General features: G+C 41.9%; 1 protein-coding gene across 3 annotated transcripts in view; it reads left to right on the forward strand.

Annotated features, from left to right (window-relative positions):
• The window catches only part of fhod3b (formin homology 2 domain containing 3b), a 76,358-nt gene that overhangs the window by 10,832 nt on the left and 39,639 nt on the right, over positions 1-25,887 (forward strand). For all 3 annotated transcript variants that reach the window (XM_077527368.1, XM_077527369.1, XM_077527370.1), the window contains exons 5-6: positions 2,413-2,519; positions 7,460-7,524. In XM_077527368.1, coding sequence (XP_077383494.1) covers positions 2,413-2,519; positions 7,460-7,524 — 172 coding nt within the window. The remainder of the gene's footprint in view (positions 1-2,412; positions 2,520-7,459; positions 7,525-25,887) is intronic.

Below are 25,887 nucleotides of genomic sequence, written 5' to 3' on the forward strand. Positions count from 1 at the left end.
GTAGCCTACGAATTGAAATTATATCGTAAACTATACATCCATCATATTTTCTAACCCACTTAGCTTCACCAAGATGAGTTCCGTCCGGCAAGTTATTTGTTGAAAATGCGTAGATAGATCGCTACTGTTTTTGTGCTTTGGCTGGTCATAGCAAAAAAAAACAAAAAAAACGAGTGCTTTGGCATTATTTGGTGCCAGGAAAACACTGAAATGAGTTGAGAGCTTCAGTTAGGCAGCAGTTTTTTTGCCGGCCATTTGTGGCAGGGTTCGCTGCCTGTCCCTGCAGACTTACGTAGTTTAAGTGGATATCAAAAGTATTTTGCCCTTTTTGGTGTCTGCCTCTCATATAGTGTCCTCATGACACGTTTCATGCGACTGTCACTCACATTTGGGTTCGAGGCAAGTCTCTCGGCATAAATAAATGGTCAAGCGAACTTTGGTGTGTATGTCTGGATATGCTCGTCTGTAATTTGCAGTCTGGAGAAGCGTTTGCTCGCTTGCTTTTCTTTTTGTCTGCCTCTTTGGATTGCCCACTTTGCTTTGGCTTTGGAGCAGCAATCAAAATATGATTGTCACCCCCACAGAAGTACAGTAAAAGGATTCAAGTACTGGCCATATGTTTACTCATGTTACTTCATAGAACCTTAAAACGTCCTTCATAAATGTATTGCTAGGTTCTTTTTCAAGGACGCAATCCTTCGAATGTCAGCAACACAAAATTGATCATCACTCAAGTCTTCCCACTCAGCTCAATTAAGTCGAGAGTGCTCATGTTGTGCTGAGCAGCCAACCGCTTTCTTTTGTCACCATTTATCGTTCTGTGGTTGTCACCACACTGCAGTTGCCCTTTTGTGGTGCTGTAATCAAAAACACAAGTTAAGCACAGACCAAAACTCACTTTGGATATCCAATAGGCGAAGTCTCATTTGTGATTTCATGTGATGAAGTATTGTGTGACTTTTTATACTAGTTGATACCAAATACTTGTTTCACTTTTGGGCTATAGCTACTGACCTTTACAGCCTCCTGAATATTATAAAGTCTGTTAACATGAACTGTCTAAATCTTGTGCGGAGGCAGATTAGACCAAGGAGAGGTCATTTCACAAACAAGCGAAGGTGAACGGATCGGAGAGTGGGAGGTCTGCGACACTATAGGAGCGGCCTCCGACTTCAGTCATGGAAAGTGGCTACTCTCGTTCCCTGTAATTGCAGCATTCCAGTTTTGGCATCACAGTCTTGACATGACAGATATCTGACATCATTGTCCACACATTCGTAGCCGTGCCGGCCACTGGAATGATTTAAGTAAATATAGTAATGGTGAGGGTGGCACGGTGGATGACTGGTTAGCACGTCCGCCTCCCAGTTCTGAGGACTCCGGTTCGAGTCCAGGCTCCGGCCTTCCTGAATGGAGTTTGCATGTTCTCCCCGTGCCTGCGTGGGTCTTCTCCGGGTACTCCGGTCTCCTCCCAGACTCGAAAGACATGCATGGCAGGTTCATTCAGTCGGTGTGCTTGTGAGTGCGGATGGTTGTTGGTCTCTGTGTGCCCTGCGATTGGCTGGCAACCAGTCCAGCGTGTCCCCCGCCTACTGCCCAGAGCCAGCTGAGATAGGCGCCAGCACCCCCCGCGACCCTTGTGAGGAAGAAGCGGTCAAGAAAATGGATGGATGGATGGTAATGGTGATTCTACATTGATTCAGAAGTTTTGATGTTTCCATATAATGAACAGCTCAATCAAATGAACTCAAATCAGCGATCTACCCTGTACAAGAACTTGGAAATGATTTAAGCAGGCATGAGTGTAAATCGACGTTGTGCCACTGAAGTGTCACTCAGCCAGGCGCATCTCCAATGACACTTCCTCTGCTGTGCTGTGCAGGCATGCCAACAAAAATAGACCCCAGGAAGTTAATTTGGAGGTCAGCATAGCGCTGAATCTTGGACACTACAATCAACGAATGAAACCCCCCAAAGACCGGACAAATTGCAAGTACTCTCGTGTGTCCGTTGGTCAAAAAGAAAAGGACAAGAGATAAGAGACACCACACTGCCCAGCTGCTACCAAATTTGTCATTGTTAAGTGCTGACAGGAGCTGATAAGACATCCACATCAAACACTTTACATGGTGGACACATGTTCAATGACATAATTCAGTGGAGAGAGAGAGCAAAACAGGAGGAGGAGGAGGAGGAGGAGGAGGATCTCCTGGCGGATGAAGAGCCAGATTCGAAACATTTGAAAATGTCATCAGCAGCCTCAACGGAGACAGCGGACACTCCGCTTGATGTTGAGAATTGCTGCTGCTTGCGCTGATCGAAATGGAGTCCGACTGAGAAATATCATACGAGTGTACGCATCACAAGTTACCTGAGCACATGATTGAATATGTTTCTCTGTGTCTCCTGCAGCCTGATGACTGCGCACTGCAGTTGTCTCATAATGGAAGCTATCTGGACTTGGAGTCGACGCTGGCAGAGCAAAAAGATGAACTGGAGGGATTTCAAGAGGAAGGAGGGTAAGATCATTTCCTTTGTCTGGGTGTGTTTTCCCACTCATCGCAGCTCTAATGTGGTTTTAGTGCCACGGTGCCTTCACAGTATGTTCAAAGTAGTCAAATTATCCTTCTCATCAAGCTCAGCTGGTTGATCTCGCTTTACCCAAACTTGACTTTAGGAACTAACCTAGTGTGTCCATGATGATTTGTCGTCGCCCAGCCAAAAGTCTTTCAGCACGTTACTTGTGGAAAAATACAGTTTCAAATTTCAGATGTGCTTTTTTTCCCTCAAGATCTGTAAGCAAATAAAAACATTATACTACATATCCTGTTTTAAGAGTCTATAGGGAGTTGGATCAATAAATCATCACTGTACAGTAAGTTCAATATTTGAATTTCTTTGGCTAAACATAATCAGTTTACAATCTGCTCATCAACCTGGTCTTCTGGATTATGAAAAGCTGCTGTTTTTATGTTCTGTTCCATCCAAATGTTATTGTGAGTTGTAATTTTGCAGAGCGGCAGAAAGCTCAAAAACGACACATCCTTTTAATTGGGGCACAAATTATGAAAATATTGTTGACTGAACATTTTGCACTGGAATTATTTTTCAATAAATGAAACCTGAATCGTCCTGAATGGAAAAAAGAAAAGAAGAGATTTTAATTTTTGTCCATATCGCAAAGCCCTCCGTGGTATGAAATGCAGTCCATGGCATATTTATCAGGGTAAAAAAACAAAACAAAACAAAACAAGGCAGTAAGAGTTTCCAGGACCCCCACAAGTCGATGCCCAATAAAATGCTTGGCCGCAGGTCAACGGTGATGTCATTGCAACCACTGTGGCGGTTGTAGACATGTTTCATGAGTCTTCATCACAATACAGTTACCTCATATCAGTCTTCTCATTAAACGTGACTCGACTGCACAATTCCTAGCATCTAATATGTTTTGTCTTGACATACTTTTGAGACCTGGATGAGGAAGAGAAAGGTTGGGAATTGTTTTTGTGTGTGTGTTTTTTTTAACCACGTTTTTGTCCAGGTTCTTTATTCCCTCCATATGTTTTATGCACTGCGGATCGTGTTGACGTATCCACTCATATAGATGATCGCAATCCAAAAGGTTGGCATGCGCTTTCCTGGTCGGCTGGACCACAAACATGTCCGGGATATTTATTTATCTAACGTAGAATTTGCATGCTGCTCTCCAGACGATTCCAAGTCAAGTGAAATTGTTTGGAGCTGAAGGGAAGATGGTGAGAAGTGTGAGCTGAAAGCGGTCCGAGTCGTCGCTCTCCACTGATCCGGCCTGCCAAGATGGAGGTCTTGCCAGCTGGCACAAGCTGGCATGGATGTGTGTCATTAAATCCACACTGTTGTCTGAAGAGGCGAGCGGAGGCGAGGGGAGGCGAGGGGAGGCGAGGCGAGGGGAGGCGAGGCGAGCGGAGGCGAGGGGAGGCGAGGGGAGGGGGCTGAAGGTGGCCAGCCAATTATTTAGTAAAAATAGGGCAGTAGACCTCCTGGCTTTTTATGGCAATGAGATGTGCAAGAGTCCACCCGCGCGCGCCCGCCGTGGGTCTGTTGTTGATTTGATGACTATTACATCTGAGGAGGACTTTTTCTGCTAGAAAAACAACGGCAGGACTCCAACATACTTCAAATGTTGACCACATTTTATACCTATGCCAAGTCATACATATTGACCTTGCTACAGAACCACTGCACTAACAAGCAGAGGTGCCTAACTTTTTTGTTTTTTAAGCCGAGCCATTATTCCGTTGGCCATTAAATGCAACTGTAATTGATATTAATGACATTCTAGGGGAGCCCGTGTCATACCGTGGCTGTTCACAATCAGATGAAAGTGCGGCCCTCCTGACAGAACCGGGAGATATCAATATCGCAAGAGCTGACAGGCCATAATCACTTTGAAGCTCGGCTATAGAAATCCTCCGTCCCAATTTTAGCTCACTGGTTGAGCTTTGCACTCGCAAACCGGACATGTGATCGTGGAGCGGGTTCGATCCCTGATGCCGCCGTATGTATGGCATTTTTCATCAAACTGTTAGAATCATTCAGTCTTGAGGCTGGGCCCAATGTCCTTCTTTTTTCTTCTTTTTTTTTGGAAAACAAAATATGGTCATCCGAGATTAGATGACACAGGACTAGTGAGCGGTGGTGGCCCATGATTCTCTCTTCCTCCCACATTCCAAAAATTTGCATGTTAGGTTAAATGAAAACTCATTTATAGAAAATGGAGGTCCATGTAAGCAGGTCATGACTCAACCACATACTGTCCATGTACAATGTAAAATACATCGATCGAAGGTGGCATTTTTGTTTGCCATTCTTGGAATTATTGAGTGTTTCTGATATTTTTGACAAGCCGTTATGAGTCACGCATATTAAAATCCCAATGTTTTTGTTTTTTTGTCACGTTCTAAAGAATGTTTTTTATTTTCTCTTGACCCACTTGGACAACGTAGATGGACTCGAGTGCGCATTCGATTTTCATTTGAAGGAATAAACTTCAACATCAAAGGGGGAAATAAAATAGCACTTGGCTGCGTTGTGTGCCGAGTCGTTTAAGGGTTTCATTAACAGCGCAGTGCAGTGTAATCATTCGTTGCTTTGTATAAACTGTCCCTCAACTCTGATTCCTGCTAAGTCATTTGTGGGCTTTTCATGCTACCAGAATTGTTATTAGCTAGCACAAGTGTGACTTGATTCTTTTCCATGCAAACTAGACTTTAATGAACCACTTTGCTGTATAAGTTACATTTAATGTTTATGTCAAATGATTCATGTCATAAAGCTCACGATCAAGACTGTCGTTCTTTTTTCTGACAGTATTAAAAATCCCACATGGTTGGAGTCAATAACGATTTTTCAAACTGGTGACCTCTCAGAAAGGACAATTATATTTAATTGGGCTTTGGCTTGGTGCGATGAGCCCTCACCTGGGCATGCATAGAAGAATGTTGGATCAAGAAACAAACCTAAAATTTATTAGGTACCACAAGTTGATCATTCATCAAGGATTACTTCTGCAGCTTTGGGCTTCACCAGTTTACACGCATGCCGTGTTCTTTGTTGGAGTTCCCAGTTTTCATATTTAATTGGGGAAAGGGTGGGCCTCTCTCTATATTCCATGCGTGTTTGTTTAATTTGATAATGAGCACGCCGGCCTGCGTAGCCTCAGGTGGCGTGTAGAAATACTGTTGCATGCAGTGAAGCCGACAGAAAGCAGACGTTCGTGACTGAAGGCTTCTGGTTACCCTTTTGGATGAAGGTCCTGTTCGCCGTCTCATCTGGCCAGCCGCGTTGACAGATGTTGCTCCTGTCTCACATCTGCCTGTTGCTAAATGGCGGCCGTGTGCGGACGTGCCGCCCGCTGCGTAATCTGCTTGCTTGTGCTCACCCTGGCTCCGCTCTCCCACTGGCTGGGGCAGGAAAGATGTCAGCTTGGATGCACTGAGCAGCCCGAATGCTTGTTTAGAGCGAGGCAGGACTGCGAGCTGAGTCTTTTTCTACTGTCGTGCCCACTGCTGTTTGAGTGTCGCTAACAGACCAGTCCGAGGTTTGTCACAGCCTTTGAGCAGGAAGCATAAAAGATTATTTGTCAAAGCTAAATTGGTGGTGGAAGTAACTGTATCTGTGGTGCGCTTCACCAAAGTTGTGTTTACTCATTTTGTCGGCTCAATTTGTCATTCAAACGGGCGCAGGACTTTACATCAAACACGGTAACACGTTATGCGTGTGATAGTCGTTCATTTTAAAATCAAAAATCTTGCATTCACTGTAACGATAATGGCAATATCGCAATATTGAAATAGCCACAATATCATGATAAAAGGCCATCTTGTTTGCCATTTCTGTTGTTCTAGCACCCTCTGGTGGTTAGTTTGTTAGTGCAGTTTAATTTGAATTAGTTATGTTTTGGCCGCCTACGTTTAAGTTCCAAGTAACAAGCTGGAGTTCCTCCACAAATTGACTCAATTCATCATGTTTGCGTGGATTAACAAGTAAGTTCCTCATCATCAGCCTTAATATGAAGTGTTATTAGTGAGTGGAGGTCGTTTATGTACGTTGATGTTAATGTTACTTGTGCTATTTGAATGATAAGTATAATTATGACATTAGCATTGTATAGACGAGACATTTCCATTTACTTTTGTCTATTTCCGTTTGTATTTTTTGTTCTACAGAAACCACGCACACACCCTGCAAAAGGAAATGAAACAGTCCAAAGAGAAAACCTGGTCTGATTGCTCACTTGGACAAAAACTATGTTCACATCGGACATATTGCAGAGGTTTTCACTCCACACTCTTAGCAGCTAATATTCGTCAACATCTCAGCCAAACATGAGTTTCGCCGAACGCAGCATTGTGAACCACATCGACCATGAGACTTTGCGCCGCTGAGCCAACATGACAAGAAAATGGCCAAGACCAATTCTTTTATTCATTTATTTTTAAATAAAAATATCTAGATTATTATTTTTTTATTTAACATGTCGTCACGCAAGGCCTTGTCTTTGTAAAACACCAAGCGCCAGTAAACTTCCGACGTAAATCCCAGCGAAGTCTTTTTAGTGGAGAAGTGAATAGCATTGTGGTGAACTGCTGGCATTTTTCTCTTTGATTGTCACTCAGACATTGTAAGCTGTTGACAGGATGGTGATGGAGCCTTTGCATGTCTCCATTAACACAGTGGGCGGAGTTGACCCGTGGGCTACTCCCATCCTTCACTTTCACCCATGGAGACCTTTTCCTTGTTGTGTTGCTTGGCCGGCTTCTTTTTGTTTTCTCGCAGTTGAAAAAAATAAGAGCTTTGAATACACACTTTGTTTGTGGTTTTCCAATTCCCATTGCGTTAGAAAAGATATGATTTGATTTATTCATTCCATTGTTGTCTTAATGAACACAGATTTGTGTTTTGTTTTTTTTCTTTCCAGGAGAGGCAGAAAACACAACCTGATACTTCGAACGCAGCTGTCAGTCAGAGTCCACGCTTGCATCGGTGAGTGCTGGAAACCTACACGGCAAACGGGAAACTGCACGTTTATCACGCCACAATCGTGAATGTTGTGCTGCATCACGAGTGCAGCAGCTTGTTTTATTGCTGCTGCTCACAATGCACAATCTTCATTTGAGTCCAACTTAGCAGCATTTCAGCCACACTCCTCAAAACTGGGCACAGATTGAAAACATTTTACCTTTTTAAAGTTACTATGTTCTGTCACTTTGTTTTATTGGGTCTCCTGGTGTCTGAGTAACGGGAGCGACTCGAAGAGCTGAGTGAAAACACATGCAGGCTTGCCCATACACACGCACGCACGCAAATGAACACATCAGCAGCTGCTTACACTTTTCATAATATAGAGTCAGATTTATTTCACTTATTTATGTCATTATTTTCAACTTTCACAAGCCTATTTACAATGTCAGATGCCTGTTTACATGGAAGAACACACACACCGAATTTTGATTTGTAATATTAGATTATATTTCTTTCTTTATTTATTTATTGTTTCAGTGGACTGAAATAGGGCAGCAAGATAAAGTTTCTGTCCTTCCAGAACATTTCACGTTTGGTTTAGTGAAGACTCTAATTTGCCCACATAGGTGTGATTATGATTGGGACTGCTTGTTTGTCCATACTGTATATGCCCTGTGACTGATTGGCGACCAGTCAGAGTCAAATAGGCTCCAGCTGAGCCGCGATCCTAATGAGAACAAGCGGTCCACAAACTGGATTAAAGTCAACAAAGTCACTGTGGTCTGGGAACTACTTGTTACTGTGTCAAAGTATTCTGGAGATTTCTTCTCCTTACATGGACATGACCCCTAATGGAGTCTGAAAATCATCATTCATATTAAAAAAAATAAATAAATAAATAAAAAATGCTCGGTTGTTTTCCGATCACACTTGCTGTGGATTTTTGAGCACTATGGGTTAATTTTACCCAAAGTTGTGTTCATTATTTTGTTAATAATAGTTGTAGTAGTGACTGATATGCTTGCTACGTTGATATTCCAGTTCAAATCGGATTTAGTTCTTAACCTTTCGTTTACCCGCTAAATAGTCATGATAACATGTTGACTTGGATACCGAAGGTGTTTTGTCCTGTGAAGTCGCTCATTCCGTCCTCCTGCCGAGCTTAGCGCAGCCTGCAGAGACGCAGACAGACTTGCTGCTCTTCCCTAAGTGGATGATGTCCGTCTTTCTGTTTAAGTTGACAACCACCTGTTGTCCTTTCCCGCTCCTGCCCTGAGACTACCATGAGCTGAGCCGATTTATTTCTTCCAGCCAAGGTGGCCACTGTTACTGTAACTCTTCCAGACATTTGAGCCTGATTTGATCTGACTGGAGAGTTTAACCTGAAGCCCCACGAGTGCAGCATTACAAGGTGATTTTCATTCCCGAGTTCTCACAAGAAAATGGCAGCGCAACGCTCTTGTTGTTTATGAGCACAAGTCCCGAAAGACGAAATCTTGAAAGGGATTTTCTTGCGCCTTAGAAAAAGTGACTTGAAATTATGAGGATTCACAATGAAAATCTCACACTCTCACAAAAGAAAAATTATTCTCTCATTTTCACTAGTGAAATGCTCACACTCACCACTAAACTCTTACACTACTGAAACACTGTACACACACAACTGTAATGTTCTCACATACACGAGTGAAATCCTCTCATTCACTACTGAAATGTCTCACACACACTGAAGCACTTTGATTACTGTGGAACACTCTCATATTGAAATATTCACATTACAACCGAAATGCTCTAAAAACTCCTACTTAAACACTCAAATGCAAAGCTCTCACACACAGTAAAAGACGCACTACTGAAGCAAGTACCGTACTTGCTTTACAAGATTTGTTCATCCCAACTCAAGACGTGATTGATTGTGGCCGCTGATGACTCACGTTGCTCTTCAGACTATAATTGATTCAAATTGATAGTTTTGATCTTCATGTTGACAACTGAAAACTCCAGCTGACAATGACACTGAAAATGGAATTCAACGAGCAACGTATTTTCTTTGATGATTGTTCCTTGCAGCTGACAGAATCTTTGCATACTGTGAAGTGTGGCCTTTTTCGTGCTTTTTAATGGTTTGTTTATGTGCGTGATTATATGTAACCAATTTTAAGTTCTGAACCACTTTGGTGAGGAAATTTGGAGTCGTTTTGTATGACGTCAACTGCGCCGCTTCAAAGGGCTTTGAGGGCGAAGATTTGTTTTGAAGGTTACCATTTGTTTCAAAGTCCGGCTGAGGATAATGTCAGGCAATTGACTCCCGAGGCGAAGATCCAATGTTTTCCATGCACGGTGCCAGAGCGGTGCTAAGCTTGTTGATTTTTGTGGGCACCGGCTGTGAAGATGCCCATAAAAAAACAAGGTCGTTTTTTGGAAAATCTGAAGTTGTTTTGATTTGGACCGAGACGGCTCATTCTAACTGTGTAAATGGGAACATGTCCTCATTTGTTGTAGCTACTATGAATTCATGAATTATTTAAGCACAACAATCTCGTCATTTGCTGTTCATGTACGTATTTTCAGCAAGAGGATATTGCATAACGTGAACTTCTTTTTGTAGTCTTTATCAGGCTGTCTCATCAAATTTCTCTCCTTGTTTCTGCGACCAGAGCATGCAAGCGAGCAGGCGCAACTCGAGTTGAAAACACGCAGATCACATGACGCCTCGGGGACTCGGTGGAAGATGAAGATGAAGATGAAATGGGCTAACTCTTGCACTTCCCTCCGAGGGACCCAAAATGGGATTACGGTCACCCAAACAGTTTAGTGCCAGAGATGGGAAATGTGAGGCAGCCGACGTCTCCGAGCAAAGTCAAATCAGCGGAGGGATCGCTCACCTCACACTTTTTCACTCAACTGTTTTTGTATTCTGTCGGTTTGGCCGTTAGCCCGACAGCTCCGTACTGTGCCATAATAGCAAAGCTTCGGTGTGTGCGTCTTTCTTAAGCTGCAGTGCAGAAGATTGTTTTCCCTGTTGTCCCAGTGCCCTTGGAACAAAAATATTTTATCTTTCGTGAAAAATGGATCTCATTTTTGAATCTTTTTTTGAATGCTGTTTCGCATACAGTCCAAGGCCAGGACAACTACAACAGTGATTTGTCTAAGGACAATCACACGCTCATGTTCTCCCACACTCAGACAAAGGCATGCGCCTTCTAAGAAGCCATCTGGTTCCAGTTGAAAACCCCCTCAGCTCTCTTCCGTACCCGTCCAAAGAGACGAGAGCCGTCTAAATGTCCCTCCAATCAGGCGTTTTACTTCTTTTGCTGTGGACGCGAGGGTGAACAAGCAAACTGACAAGGTTGTCCGTATTTTGAACAACTTAAGTTATGTTTCCTTTCCACTGAGCATTTCTGTTCGGTTCACCACCGTATGGTTGGAATCTGCAGGCCCTGGATTTTGATCTGGCTTGTGTTTCTATGATAGGGCAGAATGCTGATTGTTGTGTCAGCCACGTAAATTGACATAGCGGCAAGACAGCTGCAACTTTGGGATGAATTCAACAAAGACGAGACATGTGGCCGTCATGCGCAGATTCCTATTCGTCGATGGGGGGACTGACCGCCGCAGCTTGATAGATAACACCGGGGAGCAATTTGTATAAAAAAAATAAAATAAAAATCTGTTACGATAGATTTTTATGCTGATTAAAAGAAAAATTGGCACACTGGTCCCAATAGGTCAGTAGTATCAATATGCGCAAACACAAAGCTAGCATAGTTAGTAGAAATGAAGCCATATCTTTTGTATAAACACAATAAACATTGCCGCCATGCCCGTTACTTTCATAGTTCATTCTATGCCTATATTTGAATCTATAGTTCAAAAAGTTGATGTGATAGGGGAAAACTGAGATCAGTTATGGATTCTGCACCCAAAAATGAGCGAAAAACAGCTGTCAGACCAACCTCAACAAAAATGATGTTCCCCATTTACAGCACAAACGCTATGAGTAGGATACCCGTCTCAGCACTATCATTCATTGACCAATCAACCACAGAAGAGCAAATTACCATTCTGCATACCTGAAGCCCCTCCCACTGTCCAAAAACAAAACTACTCCACTCCAGTATTGTACAATATCCTTTAAATTGCCTTAGAATGAGCTACGCTAAACCAAGGCGACCAATCACATGTGTAAGTGACCGACCGTAAACCTGGCTACAGCTGTTTAAAGCAAGATCCATGGGTGGGACGCCATCGAGCGAAGCAGAGCATGCTGGGAAAGAGCGCAGCTGTGAGACTGGCTGATTGGATGTTGCAGTGGACAGGTGTGCAACCTCAACGGCCGCAGCCTTTAAACAACTGTCCGCTCACTGGAAAGAACATCAGAGTGGTTTGTTTTTCTTCGACCAAAGTATATTTGAATTCTGCAGAATATAGTTTATTGTATTTTAATGTCAGGGTTTGCGGCGTTATCGAGCGAAGGCTTGAGTGCTTCTGCGAGCAACCAGCGTCCAGCCACTCGCTGCATCCTTCATGCGAGAATGAAAAGTGGCAGCACTGGAAAAATAAGGATTGTTCAACATTCAATTGACTCTGCAAACCAGCTGTAAATATGTTAGCAAATCATTCCGAGTGTCTAGAAAACGGTCACAGTAGCATACGAGCTTAATTTTGTCACAGCCTTTTTGGGCTGTGTCGCTTATAGAGAAATACGCTTTTCTAATTGGGTCAGTATCTTTATTCTTTAGCTGACCAGTTCTGGTAGCGTCCTGTATTTATGGTATCCATGATGGTAGGCCACAGCAAAAATGTAGCTTTAAAAGATTTACGATCCGTCATGCTTGAGTTTTGCATCAGGATTTACGGTTGGCTCGACAATACGAACTGAAAGAACTCGAGAAGCAGTAAAAACCCGATGGCGAGTTCAGTGGCCTTCAGCCAAATCCCGGTGTGACATTGAATTGCATTCCTCATCCTCCCTCACTTTTCCTTCATTCAGCTTTGATGCTGGCCACGTTGGAAGGAAACGTCAGTTTCCCGTTCTGCATCGAGCAAGACAATAAGCCCAATAAGAGCATAAACATATTTTGTGTTTGTCGTAACACGACTGTCAGTCATGCGGTCTTATGTGAAGCTTGGCTGTTATTTCTTCTCTCGCTTTGGATCAACTGCTGTTGCCTCAGCTGGCCGGCTTTGAATCATTTGCATTGCTGTTTGGCTTTCAAAGGGGATTTATTGGATTTTTGTCACATTTACGCGCTGAGATTGAGCCAATGTTGAGCCTGACATCAGCTGGAAAAAGCGCCACAGGTTTAAGTTTAGAATGATGTGACAATCTCATTCACACGACTGGTTGCCTGAAAAGTCAGGAATGCCCCCGAAGACCCATGAGCTGGAAATGCCCTTTGACACTTGTCAACTGTCTGGGGAGAATTCTGGGATTTATTAAGATGGAATATTTATCATATTTCTCGTCTACACATTATCTTTGCTGCCTTTGTCATTGTGTTTCATTTCCTGTTAAAGTCACTGAGTCGTTCAAGTAATATTTGTTGATTTACAGCATTGACAATGCAGTGGAACTTCCATTGTCTGTTGTGGGACGCTGGTCAAGTTGTTTTTGTATCATACTAACAGTTAACATGCACTAACCTGCCTTACAAGTATTCAGTGGCACAGTCTTGACTGTACTTAATCGGTGGTCATCTCCTGACTCAGCACAGCATTTTATTTAAATACTCGGCCATGATGGATACGCCACAAAGACAGACTCCCAGTTTTCTTCTTCTCTCGTTTTAGCAGTTGGCAAGTAACTTTTGGTGTGCATTACTGCCACCCATGCTGGAGTTTGGCATCCACTATTGCTTTGCGACTTTTAGCTTGTATGAGCTCTTTCTAGAATTCCCACTCTAATCTTTACTCGTGTTTTCTGCAAAACCTGATAAGCTCCTGGAAACAATAGTTGGTTGCTATACCAGGTATTCGTTTCATTTATCAACTGCAAACATGTCCAAGGCCAAGAAGGAGCTATGGCTGTTATTTTTAGAGGTGATGTAAGCTTCAAGTGCAAGCCAGGAGTGGGATAAATAATATTTATATTGCAGCGCCTATAATGAAACATAATATCCTTTTCGGTGTTATTCGCTCAGCTCCTTGCCAGTGCTGTCATTCTTTTCCCATCATAAAGAACATGAGGTAAATGAGGTTTCTGGAGAATAAAATGTCAAAACCCGAAAGCGTATAGTATAATGCGTGGACAGCATTCAAATGTGGCGCAATAGAGAGATGAACTTGATCAAAATCTTTGTCCATACCTGCATTAAAATACCTTCTTCGTACGCCTTAATCCCTCTACAGAAGTTTTTGATTAATCCTGTTGACAAACTTTGGTAAAATGACTACCCAAAGAGAAACAAACCCTCACTGTAGCTAGCTAAACTGCTAGCTCGACTTCTCTCTGCTTGGGAACAAGCAACACTGAAACAGTCGCTCCAATTGTTTTCATTCCAGTCATCAATGGAGGTTGAAGGAACTCAAGCACCAAGACATGCTTCTTAAGTGGACCACTCAAACGGGCCTTAGCAGGACACAATTGAACAACGTTTGTATCTTGCCCCAAAGCAAATGAAAAGAGACCGAGATAGAAGGAAAGATTTGTTGGGCACATTAGATAAGAGCACACTTCAATCTGGTCAACATGTAAAAAATGTGTTTTTGGATTGGATTGGAAACATTTTGGATGTGCCTTATTTTTGTAGAGAATGCAGCAAGCGCACATTTCAAACTTTCTGTAGTGTCGTGATGATGAACCATGTATCAATACCGCACTTGCGCCAACATTCCATTTGCAGTTGACTGAAGGAGGCAGGAGCAGCTGAGCTCTGCATGGAAAAAAAATCTCTGTGTTGTCTGGCCTTAATTGTACCTGTTAGCTTACGGGTCCAAACACTTTTGCTCACTAGTATCAGCAATGGTCAAATGCTTCAATATTATTAACTATTTCACAACATTTGGTTTCATTAGATTCCTGGACTGAGAGTAATTAACTTTTTAGGTTAGCTTAAAAACAAAAGCAAAGCAATACTATGATACGAAAATGTTTTTGAATGTTGTCATTCTGGTAATAATAAATAATAATGAAATTTTGAGATGGTTCTTGGTGTAAAATGTATGAGAGTCACTGTTCTAAATTTAAACCCTTTAACCTAGTGGTGGAATAACACAATATTTAATTTTTCGTGGTAACCAGTCTGACATGTTTGTGGAGCGTGTTGCAAGCTGGAATGTTTTGTTAATAAATCCACAGTAGAACATTTTGCTTGTCGTCACCTGGACATCTTAAATGGCTCGATACTGCCAAGACTTTTTCCTGACTTGACGTTCGTTTTTCGTAACAGTCTACAGTTTGCAGCAGTCAGCTACTTTAGCTTATAAACTATTTAATATGACACCGACTGGCTCCTCCCCTAATATTTTGGAGCCATATGTGCTTAAACACACGATGTTTTTCCTTTACTGGAGCAGATACCAGTTGTTTAAATTGCATCATGTAAACATCAGGTGCCATCAGTTCCTTGGCAGGCTTTAAATCTTTCGTCACTCAGATAACAGACGAGGTCAACAGGGGTTAACCACCTGTGAGCCACCTGTGCACAGCTCCAATTGGTTGTCTACTGTACGTATGGCAGTGACGTGCGCTGAGGTTCACGTCTGGTGAGGCACACTCAGATTTACAAATAAATGAACCTACAGCTTATTCATCTTTTGATTGGCAACATTTAACGTGTTTTGTTTAAAAATTCCTACCAGCAAGCATAGAAAAAAAAGAACTTTTCAAATGTTATCGTCTTACAGTTACTTCTAAATGAAATCTATGCGCCGCTCCTTTTGAATAAAAGCATCACCATGTTGGTGAGCTCTGCTCTAAATGAATGACTGGATTGGCTCGGTGCACTTCACTTACGTGATCAAATAAATCCCTTCTTAGTCAGAAATGACAATGGCGGCAAGCGTCACCTCCACGTCTGGCTGGACTGATTGACGAGAGGGCCGCCTCCTGTCTCAATGGAGTGATTTATGGACAAGCGACACATTGACAACTTCTGTAAAGCTGTAACTGAATACCAAAGTCATCCGATTCTGTCTGCCAACTGCCACTTGAGTTTGAATTTAAGCATATTGCAGGAGAGGAAATATTTGAGTAAGCCTGTGGCGTGTGTTTGAAAACATGAACTGACCTTCTTTGAACAGCTCCAAGAGTAACGTGAAGTGGAATTCGGGAAGTCTTCCCTTCCTGTGGAAAGTTCTTAAATAAGAGATTCTCGTTTCATTATGTGTCTGCATGGGAACATCTAATGACAAATCGTTGTTGAGGGTTTCATTTTCTATTAATTTGCCACATCAGTATTTTTACAGCAAAGCACTTTTTTCTTGCCCCCTGTTTCTAAATGGGGAAAGGTGTTTTGTTTTTTTGAAGCAGTGCGTAGGAATGTTCCCCCTCTAAGATGTCATGCGGTGCGTGACTGCACACGGCCAGGCCGCGCTGGCTCGCTCCTGCTGCAGACACCAGCCGGAATTCTCATTTTACTTCTTGCTTAATAGAAAATGTCATCGGCATATGTCTGCATGCGACAGGTATAATGGAAGGGCCTGCAATTTGATGAGCACATTTGCCTTGGTCCTTTCTAATGGACCTCATCTTTTTTTTTTTTTTTTTTTTTTTTTGTTATTGAAACATGAACATCATTGCTACTTTGTGGTTGCTTTTGAGAACAAAAAGTAGAACGAGGGCCTCCTTTGCTTACTTGTGCACTTGTGTGATCATTTTGCTTTATCAAAAAGCTGCAGCATCAAAGATGAGACTGAGATGTAATACTGTAGCATGCAGAGCTAAAATGTTCACTTGTCAGGTGTTGCTTACGTCAACCATATGACGCACGTTTTGGACCCAAAGCTGACTATAAACGTGCCCGATTTCGACATCCATAATTTAAGAATATCACGTAGCTGATACTGCGCTCTGAATTTGGATTCTGATCTTGAGCTGTTTTTGGTCTGTTCCCCATCAGGAAGGCTGCCTCAGCAGTGCCTCAGAGTGGAAATCTTTGGCTAGTGTTATCTTTGGAAAGTGTCGAGTCCACAGAAACCGGCAGCAAAGGAGTCCGGTGTCAGCTAACACGTCCCGGGCTCACCACTGCATTGAATGACAAAGAGCGTGTTGCAGGCGGCCCCAAGAAAGAAGCATTAGTTGTTATTCTGCGTGAATAGACTCGATGAAGGTACACGAGGAGCGCTTTGATTGTTCTGGTGAGATAGTCCGAGATCAGACCTTGCTTGAGGCACGCTCGTGTTTGGGGGGTTCTGAGGGATGTGGGAAGAAAGAGTTCCACATGTGAAGTATATCGCTACTCGAGTCCCATCGTGAGGAGGGCCTCATCCACTTAATGCAGGAATCCATTTCATTCTGTCCATCTCCATCGCTCTTCAGGATTAGCTGAGAGAGCCAGCAGGAGATTGAATCGTCTCATCTACGTCTCGCGTGTTGTGCAGAGCGTGACAAATTAGCACCCTGCCGCAGTTTGGAATCTCTGTCTCAACAAAACAACATGGTCACTTCCTGACTTGGCAAAGAGAAGCTGCTGCTATAATGTGCCATTAACGGAAACAAAAAGCTTTTAGTCCGTCTTACTGGAGTACAATTTCATACTTCTTCAACATGCTTCCAGGTTAAAGGCCATTTTAGATTGAACATTTTATGATAACATATTCACATGCTTTGGATTCTTTTGACTCCAGTTCTCAATGACATGATTTAGAATTGGATACATTCAATGAAATGGGGAACATCATCATCATGCTAAACACCATATACACAAATTTCTTGCATGTATGTAAAGGATTGTTGTTTCTGCAAACAAACATAGCAGCCTACTGTTTTCTGACTTGACTTAATATGTTTAGACCAACACCAAAGTCTAAATTGATGGCACAGTTCTCGAGAGTTATTGCTTCCATCTAACAGATTATTCATGCTGTCATTACGACTACTTCAGTTTGTCACTTGATCTTCCCGCATCACTAAAATAATCGCTCTCATTTGTAGATAATCTCAGCTATATAAAGAGCCATACTGACCTGAATATTAATAACAACATTGTGATTAGTTTTCCCTTCTATTTCGAGAAGCGAGTAATAGCAAGCTAAATTGCTGTTTAGAGACTTTTGCCATGGGTGTCACATTTCAAATGTTACATACTGTATTTTTATCTCGTGCTTGTACATGTGCCCTATCTCGAAAGCGGTCAGGTGGTGGCGGTGTTCATTTATTTTCAGATCTATTCTGGGGATAGACAGGTTTCACTTTCTGAACATATGCGGACAGCAAACGCCAGATGTCCGTTTTGAAATGTGCTCGATGCTAACGGGAATAACACGTGTGTGTTATTCGGATTAAAGGTACTCAAACGATGATGTTTTCGTATGAAACCAACTATGGTTGCAGGTATTACGTTCTCACATTTGACTGTCCATTATTTCAGCAATAAAAGTCTTCAGGTGAGCAGCACCAACCATTTGAGTTGTGGAATTTGCCTGATGGTGAGCGTTCTTCTAACGCTATTGCCTGCTGATTGATCTTTGATTGGTTGGCAACCAGTCCAGGGTTGGACCCTTGCCCAACCTCATCTGGGATAAACTCCCGCTCACCCACCATGACTTGATGAGAACAAGCACGATATACAATGAATGGATGGATGGATGTTGGTTGAGCTCGCCAATCTGGGACAGAGAACTTCACTTGTCAGTCACAAGCCAGCCGCTGTCTTTTGGTCTTCCATGTGTCATGAGCTGCGTTTAGATGACCACTGATTGAAAACATACCCAACATGGACATTTCAACACAATTACTCATTCCGTTTGTTTCCTTGTCGAAAGTCATATGGATTAATATTGTGCTGGAGGTTTCTTTCCCAAACCTTTTGCGCTTTGACGTAAGTAATGAGTCGTACGTATGATGAGATGACCGTGAAGTTGTTGGAATTCACTCAGATGATCATGAAGCCACCCTCGAATTTGTGTAGCTGTGGAATTTGGCCATTTTGCCATCTCTGCATGCTCCAATGAAACAATCAAAAGGTGCACCTGGTCCTGTAAAAACGCCTCATATAGCTTCATGCTAGTCATAATAGCTGGCTCAGCAATATGTAGGAAGGTGTGATAATAATTTATCACACCATTATGTTTCCCATATTCACCAATTTGCAACATGGCAGTAAGTCATGTGGTTGGTGGCTGTTTCTTTCATGACATAACATACAGAGATGTGAAAACCAGGTCATGAAAGTAAAAACCCTACCAAAGTTTGGCTTTAGCTGCAGGTGCTTCTCGTTTACCTGCCGGTTGACCAAAAGCACCTGTCGATAACGCCAGAATGTGGCGGGTTTTTTTTGCATTCTGGATGTGGATTTCCCATCTCTGATAACAAATAACCGTTTCACATGATCAATTACGTTTTTTGAGGGCCACCCTGTGTTTGCTGCAATGCCATAATGTGACACTCTATTGATTCTTCATATGGCGATCATTCATTGCATTTTTAGTATTAGGCTATTCATTAAAACAGATTGTAATTTGTGGTGATGATTGATGTTCACAATTTGCAGACATTAATTTCATTTAACCAGCAGGTAGTATCTTATTTTGAAATGGCTTGGTCAGAAGTTCAGAACCATCAAAAAATCCCAAAACGGGTTCCGGCCTCCGCAACTTTGAACCTTTTCTCTTTTTGTGAGCGGCTTTGAAGAGAAAATGGGTTCATGTCCATAACATCCAAAATATCGGGGCAAGGTATCAATCAAAAGAAATACATTTTGGGTGCTTTTACTGCTTTAATGTCACGTGAGATGGTTTGTGGAATCGTTAGTGGTGCCCCTGGGAGATTAGTTGTGACACCAACTCAAGTTTGACGGTTAAAATTGCAACATGTCAAGGCCTTCAATCTCGGCTCAAAAAGAAATTCATTTCTTGCTTTGTGAGTTGATTGCGCTTGTTTGTGGTCTGAATGTGTCAATTAGCTGCAATTGGTTATGATGCCAGTATATTTTCTACTCCGTTTGCTGTTTGTTTGTTCTGCCTTTTGCGGTCTCAAATTGCTGGGACGCACATATTTTGGTCTCAAAAGGCTTTCATTATCTCCCGCTCCAAGTCGAGTCGTCTTGTGAGACTTCGAAGCAGTATCATCTTAACAAATACGTTTTGTTATTCTTTCGTGATAACTGCTGATTTCAATATTTAGCCACAGTGGTCATTAGCCAGACAAATGTTGTGGGTTTATTTGAACTGGTTTTTATTCCCTCAAGGGTGGGCAGTAAGATATCGTCTTCTTCATGGCCTAACATGAAGCGACATTGAGCTTCACTGTGCGAGTGTGAACGACACAAGTGGTCATCATAATAAATGTAATCCAGTTTAATATTGGATGGTGTGGACTTGGAGAGCAGAAGTGAAAGACCAAAGATTTGCATATTATACAGCAAAATTTACAGTCGTGTATATTCCGTGTGAGTAAAGAGGAGACTTTGATGTGCAAGACGCAGACTTTTACCTGCGGCAACTCTTTGCTTGGCAGTTTGGATAAACACAGAAGGACTCGTGACCTCACTGTCATTGGCGTTGTGAGCAGCGAGTTTCCCCCTACAGATCCCAAAAAAGGGCCAATTAGCACATGATGAAGCAGTGAGACTGTTGATATCAGGGAGTCAAAGGTCACGTTCTGAAGTGGAAAGTATCCGGTGGCAGAAACCTCTTCAAGTGGGAAAAGTGCACCAGTTGCCTTCTGGGTCTCTTGATGGCTAAGTTAAGAATTGCTAATAGATTTGCCTGAGTCAACCTCCTCCACTTCTTCACAAATGATTTTGAACGACGTCGTATATCTATCGGGCTGTTGTTTGCTCTAGAAGAACCAGGTGGATTTTAATGAAACAAGGTCAAGCATGGAGGAAACCATTCAATTCCGGAGCAGAGCTGTGCGTAGTCATTATTTTCCCAGGTAATATTACGCAGGCCTCCACGTTTACGGCCGCCTTCATTTTCATCTTTGAAAAGCCGGTTTTTATTACACCCATAAAAACAGATTAAAAAAAAAATATATATGACTAAACTTCATTGTGAAATACTGTAAATGTTCCCATAGGAAATCATGGAAATTGAAATGTGTGTCCGAGCCAAAATGAACTGTAGTTTAACTTAACTTTTTTATTTCACTCTTTAACTGTTACACAAGTATACAAAAAAAAAAAAGTGAACTACTGGGTTAATATTAAGACGTGAATTCAATAAAACACTCTGACTTAACTGATTTGATGAAGTTCTAATGCTTCGTCTTACACAGCTCTCAATGTTCTTAAGTGTAAAATAGTTTAAACAAATAATATATGCAACAACAACAAAAAGTACAACAGTGATAAGCAAGAATATGCCGCAAACTGACATGGAAATAGCAAAACTAAACCACATCATGCAATTTCTGCCAAAGAGGAATTGGATTTTCTCTTTCAAAAAACATAATCTTTTAAAACCATCCTATAGTCGTGATCGTTTTAAAGCTGCTCTCGACAACATCTTGGCGATCGAGTCACTCGTGGAAATGTGGCAAAGCATTTGGCAATTAGAACCTCCGATCAAACATAACAAAAAACGTTTCAATGAGACCAAATCAAATAACAGGTCCATTATCCTGACATGTAAACAAACATGTCCGTATCCACCTCTGGATCCCATTAACAAAGTTTCAGTGTTTGTTTAAGTCATTGAGCAAAATGTACTCTTTCGCATTATGCAAATCTCAATGCTGGTTTGAAGGCCGCCATTGTTCTCAGTCCAAACATAGCTGGTGTTTGTAAGTCTGTAATGGTTTCGCTGCTTATCTAACTTTCGTGTTCCAATCATGCAATATTTAGAATCTCGAGAGATTGTGTTGTCTGTTAGCTCAATCCTGCGGCTTCGACAAAGAGCGCAATGGCGGCTTTGAGGCCTTTATGGAAGCCAGGTGCCTCGCTCAAGCGTTTCCCGACTTCCATTTATCTGCCTCGAGTCAGAATCGAGTGACTCGGACACAGTTGTCAACAACTTGAAGACATTTCAATGTGATGCTTTCAATCATTTCAGGAGACATCAGACCAAAACAAATCTTACTCTTGTATATTTTGTAGAGCGAACACGACAGTTGAGTACAAAATGCCCACGTCGATGAAAATCTTGACACATAAGGTGGTTTCATGTTTTTTTATTTCATGGAATTTTTCCTTGGACATTTGGGAAGAAAGCTGTCATACATGTTTAAAGACATTTCATTTGAAAATGAGGGGAAATGTTTAGCAAAGAGTTGGCAAGATAATACAATTGATATTTCCGTACTATCCTGGTGCAGTGCAGGTCTGCTAAGGACAGAGAAGTGGGCAAGTAAGCGATACAATCAGTGCACAAGCACTAATACCCCCTACTGCTGATGGCCAGGAACATTTTTTGGTGGTTTACTTAGCTATTTTGTGTTCCATTTACAGAGTGCGGCTTTGTACCAACCAGATTTCTTTTCAAAGCAGAGCTGGCAGGCCATGTTATATTAAATTTGAACAAAAAAAATGTCATATTAGTGTTTGTTTTTACAAAAAAAACAAAAAAAAGGTTATTTGTTCTATGATTCTGCATTAACCTGCCCGCCTATATTCTCACTATGAGATCATCTTTTCAATTCAGCAAATAGTTTTTATGGGTTCGTAAGAATTTGTCAAAGTCTTCCGCTATTTTTGCAGAAACACTCTTAAGAGATTGCATTGCTATAACTCACAACCACGAGCAGGTGTGCCTGAAACATTTTGGTGAAATTGGCAACGGGTCAAGATGGAATGGAAGGAAAGGAAGGCGGAGCACTGGAAGAATGAAGCACCCAAATGTAAAAACATGAGCCAGTCAGAATGTGGTGCCAGTGTACTTGGCCCAAAGTTGTCTGAACTTGTTATGCTGTAATGATGCTCTCACATCAACATTATTTTCACATTTTCTTTCAATTCCCAGTGAATAATGCATGAATAAACTAGCACCGTTTAGTCCATTGGAATGGAACATTTGCTTATTTCCCCTTGTTGGCATGGTTGATTTGGTCAAGTGTCAACACACTCATCAAAGCATTTCGGGCACGGTCCAAACCAACTCGTGTCGCTGGTCTTGGTCTGATTCCAGACAAACTTGTTTGGCTCCAGGCCGGCTGTCAGAAAAGCAAAAGTTGCCCGAAAGGCCATAACGCTGATGTAAAATATCGTCACTAGTAAACTGATGAAATCAGCGATTAACAAAACCTTTTGTGGCTTTAGGATAGGTATTATGTCATTTCTTTATATGGGGTAATGCAGACTTTGGGTGTCAAAGCAGCCAATGATGAAATTGAAATGAAATTAGACAATTTGATGCTGATTGTTTGGTCTCGTTTGGACATCTTTACTCCACTGAGCTATCTGGATTTAATGCCATTCAACATTCATTTTTTCCAATTGTTATGTAACACATGACAATGCATCCTCCTGAGAAATAATTATTCATGAATTTGTAAGCAATGCAAATACTTGTGCTTTCAGATTGTGATGATCCAGCCTACTTTGTTTCATTCGTTGATGTACAAGACTGCAAGATTGCCATTTCTTTTTTTTTTCTTTTTTGTTCCCATTGTTGCAACCATGTGTCAAGTTTACCCCCTGCTGAGTAGTGATCAAAGTCTGGATGTCTTCTTCCTTTCCCTCAGTGGGATAGTTAAACCTGTTAACTGCTCTCTTCGTCGTTCATTTAAAACAAAAACACAAACACAAAACTGTGCCCCTCGAGGCTGATCCAATATCCATCCAATGTCACGTTTGCAATTTTAATGATAATGAATGATATCTCCTTTTAATGTCTTGTGCAAGGCTGTAACAGTCCCATATGCTCTTACTATTTCTGCCAGGAACTTTTTATCTCTGTCAGACACACACACACACAAAAAACACACAAATTAAAAGGGGGTTGTTTGCACAATTTGTCATCCTCATACCACGAATGTCTTTCATTGCAGTGTATTTTGTTGACATACTTTTTCACAGCTTGGGACCATAATCTTGGCAAAATCTCAGATGTTGATGCCGTGACTGACTTTGGCTAAATATGTGGAGAAATCACGACATTCCGTTTTCGTGCTGTGAATCGGAACGCTTTTATTTTTCCTTATCACAAACTGCAGGCGTTATGATCAATGCCTCCCCACCTTGACAAGGTCGCGCTCTTGGGATGCATGACTAATGGGGGTTGTCCAAAGTCTTGCCATTTTACTCTTTAATGCTCCGACATGTTGTTAGGATGCAGGTACGTGTCCACACCTAGAAAAGTGCTGTACATGATCTCAAATTTCACTTTTAATGCTGATATTTTTGGACACGTGGTGATATTTTACAGTGGTTGTTGGGTTTTTGGGCCCAAATTTCTACTTTCAGACCTTAGTTGTGTGGTGTAGTCTGTCCGCAGGATTCTGTCCTCATCTATCTACCGTACTTGGATAGAATCACGTTTGAAGACAGCAGGCAAACGTGTTTTAACAAAAATAGTTAAGAGGCAATGTGGGTGGGATTATTATCATTGGCTTGTCAAGCAAATACTGAATTCTTATCTAGCAGCACCAGCTGGAGTGGCGAAATATCTAATGTGATCTACGTGGGGTAAAATAGAAAACACATCAGTCATGAGAAGTCAGTCTTGAGATGGTTCCAGTTCGACAAGCAGGTTGATTGAAGAAAAATAACAGACAAAACCGATTGTTTATTTACAATGCAGGTCAATCCAAGCAAGACTTTTGTAATTGCGCTAAGCTATTCTTGCAAGCCAACATGGCTTTTTTTCTTAAGGCGTCTACGGTAGCTGCTAAGCTGACCCTTTCCCAGACTCTGCCACCTGTCAGCAGCCGCATAGCGCTTCACACCAGCTCAGCATCGCGAAGCCGGTGCCAAGGCGAAGGAATGTGACATGACAGGCCAAGATTGGAGCGATAGCTCGCATATTATGCACTCGAATGCCTCATTTTACATCTGCGGTTAACCATCAGAGAATTTTTAATGAAGCTCATTTATCACCGAATGTCTTCCATGGATTATTTGCAAAACCTTTCACCGTAAAGACTTGCAGAGCCGCATGCAAAAGGGGGGAAGTCGACACACTATGAAAACAAAGTCATGAGCTGGCTTGTTGGGTGACTGTTGTCAGTGGTCGCCGGATCAAAGTTAATGACTGCACCTGAGAACATATCAGTGTTAACGTTCGCTACATGGCTTGCGACACATAAAACGTGGGTGTTCACTTTGGCACGGGTTGTATTTCATTTTCCGTAGGTGTTCCGTCGGTACGGATGATATAAGATTTGGCGCTCATGCTGACTAAAGTGCAGTTCATCTGGTCCAGGTGCCTTTTCTTCACCGTTTCTATTTTAACAATGCATCGTTCTATCATGTTCTATCACATGTTCTGGCAAGAACTGAAGACAATGTAGGGAAAGATTAAAAAATATATCATGTTTAAACTGGAGTATATAATTTATGACAACCTTAAAAAAAAATATGAACATGGCTGACATGCCACTCGTATGCTCATAATTAGTGTTTCGAGTTTGGTACGGTTGTACTCAAGACCAAGACTATATCGAGACTAGAGAGTATCGAGAGCGAGACAACACCAAGACTGTGTATGTATATCAAAGCAAAAAAAAAAAAAAATCACAAAAAGGGTAGCAGTCTATTCCATGTCCCCCAGACAACTTGTATGCAGCAACATCCTCATTAGAGTCACTTGTAATTGACGTAATCTGTGATGGACAAACAAGCATTCACTCAGTACAAACAAATGTAATCATTGCAAATACTTCAATTGTTGTCCACCAAAATTCAGGATAGCAAATCAACGGTACAAAAAACCCAACTGTGAAATGATTTACTGTCTTTCACGGTGCAAGCAGGAGACAACACAATTATGTCTCACAAAAATGCATGAGAACTGGATAATTGGGTACTCTGGATCTTTTTTGCTCTGACAGTTTTGATTAGGGAAAACAAAACTGTTAGGGTTTGCGGGAGATTGTGGACCCAAGTGGAGGGAGGCAAAGAAAGGCGTGGCAGGGGTGCTCTTAAACATATTTTAATTTAACGCATAAACAAACAAAGTGCAAAAGAACATACAAAGTGCAAACTAAAGCTGGGAACTAAACTTACTAGATGTAACCTAAACGGGCAGGACTCAGAGGCTCAGGGAAACAAGCTGTGGCGACGACAGGACAACAACAACAACAAAGACTCGACCAGGACTGAACGAAAGCAGGGAACTAAATAC

The sequence above is a fragment of the Festucalex cinctus genome, chromosome 7, assembly GCF_051991245.1.
Source record: "Festucalex cinctus isolate MCC-2025b chromosome 7, RoL_Fcin_1.0, whole genome shotgun sequence".
In the NCBI taxonomy this organism is placed as follows: domain Eukaryota; kingdom Metazoa; phylum Chordata; class Actinopteri; order Syngnathiformes; family Syngnathidae; genus Festucalex; species Festucalex cinctus.